Source organism: Heliangelus exortis, chromosome 2 (genome assembly GCF_036169615.1).
Source record: "Heliangelus exortis chromosome 2, bHelExo1.hap1, whole genome shotgun sequence".
NCBI classification, from domain to species: Eukaryota; Metazoa; Chordata; class Aves; order Apodiformes; family Trochilidae; genus Heliangelus; species Heliangelus exortis.
The window spans coordinates 150,883,774-150,888,059 of record NC_092423.1 but is presented as its reverse complement, the minus strand read 5'-3'; the positions used below and the strand labels follow the sequence as shown (position 1 = coordinate 150,888,059).

At 69.1% G+C, this 4,286-nt stretch overlaps 1 protein-coding gene across 1 annotated transcript in view; it reads right to left on the bottom strand.

The window, feature by feature from the left end:
• Positions 1-404: 404 nt before the first annotated feature.
• LOC139792987 (uncharacterized) overlaps positions 405-4,286 on the bottom strand; it is an 8,107-nt gene continuing 4,225 nt past the window's right edge. Inside the window, exons 2-9 of the mRNA XM_071736981.1 lie at positions 3,812-4,244; positions 2,570-2,623; positions 2,371-2,409; positions 2,257-2,295; positions 1,473-1,649; positions 1,335-1,382; positions 746-790; positions 405-656 (exon numbers count right to left, since the gene is read on the bottom strand). Coding sequence (XP_071593082.1) covers positions 649-656; positions 746-790; positions 1,335-1,382; positions 1,473-1,649; positions 2,257-2,295; positions 2,371-2,409; positions 2,570-2,623; positions 3,812-4,244 — 843 coding nt within the window. The 3' untranslated portion in view covers positions 405-648. The remainder of the gene's footprint in view (positions 657-745; positions 791-1,334; positions 1,383-1,472; positions 1,650-2,256; positions 2,296-2,370; positions 2,410-2,569; positions 2,624-3,811; positions 4,245-4,286) is intronic.

Below are 4,286 nucleotides of genomic sequence, written 5' to 3'. Positions count from 1 at the left end.
CTCCATCCCAACCCCCTCCCCCTTTATCCCAACCCTTCCCCCTCCATCCCAACCCCTCCCCCTCCATCCCAACTCCCTCTGTGTCCATCCCAACCCCATCCTTCATCCCACTTCCATCCCACCTCCACTCCACAGCTTCCATCCATGTCCATCCCCCCCCATCCTCCATTCCCATTTCCCCCCACCCCCCCCATGTCCATCCCCCCCCTCCCCATCCCCCCCCATCCCCCCCACTTCCCTCATCCATATCCAATGATTTTCTCCATCCCCCCCCCCCATCCTCCATTCCCCTCCCCCCACCCCCCCCAGCTGCCCGCACCCCACTTCTCCCCCTGCCCCCCCTCCCACCCCAGTGCCCCCCCTCGGGGGTCCCGTCCCCCCCCTCCCCCCACCACACCATCTCCTGCTGCAGGGACCTTTATTGGGGGGGACAGAGGGGACACCTGGGGGGGTCCGGACACCCCCACCCCCCCTCACCCCCTGCCCACCCCCCCAGCACCCCCCGGGGGGGGTCCCCATGCCGGGGGGGGGGGGATTCACCCCCTTTGGGAGGGCGGGAGGGGGGTGGGGGGGAGGCAGAGGAGCAGGAGGGACAGGGTGGGAAAGCTTGGGAGAAGACGGAATTCCAGGAGGAGCCTCCAAGCAGGATCAGATCCCTGGGGGGGGGAGGTTGGGTTAGACCCCCCCCCGTGCCCCTGACACGCGTGTGTCCCCCCCCCCCTCCCCCCGTGTCACCCATTGTCACCTTGGGATGCCAAAGCCTCCTCTGAGTCCCCGTCCCGGTCGGATCCTGTGGGATTGGGATTGGGATGGGATGGGGGGGGCACTAGACCGACCCCCCCGTGGGGCTGGGGTGGTCTCTGCCCACCGGACCCCCCCCAAAGTGCTGGGACACCCCGAAAAGGTTGGGACCCCCCCCAAAGTGCTAGGACCCCCCCAAAGATTTGGGACATCCCCAAAGTGCAGGGACACCCCCAAAATGCTGGGATCCCCACCCAAAGTGCTGGGACACCCGCAAAGATTTGGGACACCCCCGAAGTGCTGGGACCCCCCCCAAAGAGCTGGGACCCCCACCCAAAATACTGGGACCCCCAAAGTATTGGGACACCCCCAGTGGGATGGGGATGGGATGAGGATGGGATGGGGATGGGATGGGATGGGATGGGGATGGGATGGGATGGGATGGGGATGGGATGGGGATGGGATGGGGATGGGATGGGATGGGATGGAGGTGTCTGGAGGTGTCCGTGGGTGGGAGGTGTCCGTGGGTGGGAGGTGTCCGTGGGTGGGATGTTTGTGTCCCAGAGGTTCTGCTCTTTTCCCGGGATTCTCACCTTCCTCGTTGGATTCGTTGGACCGGGCCGGACCCTCCCCCACGGGACCTGAGGAGAACCCGGAGCTCGGGATCAGCCCCGGGGGGCAGCGGGGGGGGGAGGGGACATCGGGAGGGGAGCGGGGCCGCTCTCACCCACCCCCACGCGTGTCCGCGGCCAGGAGATCCACGCCGAAGGAGCCGCTGTCCAGGGGGTCCAGGGAGGAGGAGGAGGAGGAGGAAGAGGAGGAGGAAGAGGAGGAGCCCCCCGGGGGGTCCCGCTGGGGGGAGGCGGCGGCCAAAGGGACCGAAACTTCCGAGAAGCCGGGGCTCAAACCTGGGGGGGTGGGGAGGGGGGGGCAGCGGGGCACAGGGACCCCCCCCCCAAAAAAAGGGACCTGTCCAGGGGGGCCTGTGCCCAGGGGGGGGTCCTGTGCTCATTGGGGAGGGGTCTTTCTCATGGGGGGTCCCTGTCCCAATGCTGGGGGTCCCTGTTCATGGGGGGGGGGTCCCGTCCCATGGGGGGGGGTCCCTGTGCCCATGGGGGTGGGGGGGTCATTTTCATGGGGGGGTCCTGTGCCATGAGGGGGGGTCCGGTTGGTGGGGGTCCCTGCGCATAGGGGGGTCCCTGTGCCCATGGGTGGGGGGTCCCTGTTCATGGGGGAGGGTCCCTGTTCATGGGGGGGGGGGGGCCTGTCCCAATGTTGGGGGTCCCCATTCATGGGGGGTCCTGTGTCCATGGGTAGGGGGGTCCCTGTTCATGGGGGGGGTCCCTGTGCCCATGGGGGGGTCTCTGTCCCCATAGGGGGTCCCCATTCATGGGGGGGTCCCTGTGCCCATGGGGGGGGTCCCTGTTCATGGGGGGGGGGTCCCTGTCCCAATGTTGAGGGTCCCTGTGGTCATGGGGGGGGTCCCTGTCCTCACGGGGGGGTCCCCCCCCCTACCTTTTCCCAGGTGCTGCCCCACGGTGGTGCTGAGGTCACCTGGGGGGGTCACGGGGGGTCAGGGGGGGTCACCCGCCCCCCCTCACCCCCCCCAATGTCCCCCCCTCTCCTCACTCTCTCCAGAGGCCTCGAGCTTGGCGGGGGTGACAGTGTCTGCAAGGGACAAGGGACAGATGTCAGCCCCCCCGGCCCCTCCTGCCACCCCCAACACCTCGGGGGGGAGGGAAACTGAGGCACGGGAGCAGTTTGGGTTTTTTTTTTTGTTTTTTTTTTTTGGGGGGGGGGGGAGGGTGGCTTTGTCCTTGTCCCCTACCTGGTGTCTGTCCCTCTGCAGACAGGGCCACCACGTCCTGGGTGCTGGTGGGCTCTGTGGGGACACACGGGGGTGGCATTTGTCCCCAACCCCTCCCGCCCCCCCCAAAGATTCGGGTCCCCAGGACCCTCGTGTCTGTGTCCCCCAAGGTTTCCCTACCCCCCCAAGGTGTCCCCACACCCCCAAAATGTCCCACCCCCCCCAAGGTGTCCCCATCCCCCCCAAAATGTCCCCAGCCCCCTCAAAGTGTCCCCACCCCCCCAAAGTGTCCTGTCCCCCCCCAAAGTGTCCCCACGCCCCCCAAAGTGTCCCCACCCCCCCAAAATGTCCCCACCCCCCCAAGGTGTCCCCACCCCCCCAAGGTGTCCCCTCACCATCGGCTGTCACCGCGGCCACCAGCAGGAGGTGACAAATGCCAGCGCTGGGGACCTGCGGAGGGGACACAGGGTTTGGGGACATCCCCCGCCCCCCGGACATGTCCCCCCAGTGTCCCCAAGGGTGTCCCCTCCCCCCCCAGGGACCCCCCAGCTCCCGTCCCCACCCTGGTGGCACCCAAGCGATGTCCCCTTGTCCCCTCTGTCCCTGGTGACCACTGTCCCCTGGGGTCCCCCTTGTCCCCAAGGTGTCCCCTGTCCCCCCTGTCCCCCCTGTCCCCCAGACCCCCTCTGTCCCCGTTGTCACCCCTGTCCCCAGGCTCTCTGCTGTCCCTGGGTCCTCCCTGTCCCCTCTGTCCCCAAGTCCCCTCTGTCCCCTGTCCCTGGGGTCCTCAGGGTCCCCCCTGTCCCCTCTGTCCCTCGATCCCACTGTCCGGGGTCCCCTCTGTCCCTGGGGTCCCTCCTTGTCCCCAACGTCCCCCCCTGTCCCCACTGTCCCCAGGGTCTCTGCTGTCCCAGGGTCCCCCCTTGTCCCCCCTGTCCCAAGGTCCCCTCTGTCCCTCGGATCCCCCTGTCCCCGGGTCCCCTCTGTCCCTGGGGTCCCCCCTTGTCCCCCTCTGTCCTCACTGTCCCTGGGGGTCCCCCCTGTCCCCCCCTGCCCCCCTGTCCCTGGGGTCCCCCTCTCCCCAGGGTCCCACCCTGTGTCCCCCCCGTGTCCCGGTGCCACCTGGGGTCCCCTCTGTCCCCCCGTGTCCCCCCATGTCCCCGTGTCCCCCCCTCTCCCCGTGTCCCCGTGTCCCGGTGCCACCTGGGGTCCCCCCGTGTCCCCCCGTGTCCCCCCCGTGTCCCCCCCGTGTCCCGGTGCCACCTGGGTCTCGCCGCTGCCATCGCTGCGGCTCCGGGTTCGGTGTCGCTTCGGGACCGGCACCGGCACCGGCCCCGCCCGGGCCCGTTATAGCCGCAGGGGGCTGGGGAGGAGCCAGGTGGCACCGGGGCCAACCAATGGCGACACCGGCACCGGGACTGCGACACCGGAACCGGCACCGACAGCCCCGGACAACCCCGGTACCGGCACCACGGCCCCAGAACCACGGAACCCCAGAACAACCCCGGAACCCGCGACCGGCACCGGGAATCCAAACCGGGCACTCGGTACGGCGCTGAGGCACCGGCACCGGGCATCCGAACCGGCACCGGGTACCGGGAACCGGAATCGGCACCGGGACCGCGAGACGGGAACCGGAACCGGCGTCGGGTACCGGCACCGGCACCAGAACCGACAGCGGCACTCGGTACCGGGACTGTGATACCGGCACCGGGCACCGGGAATCAGAACCCGGTAA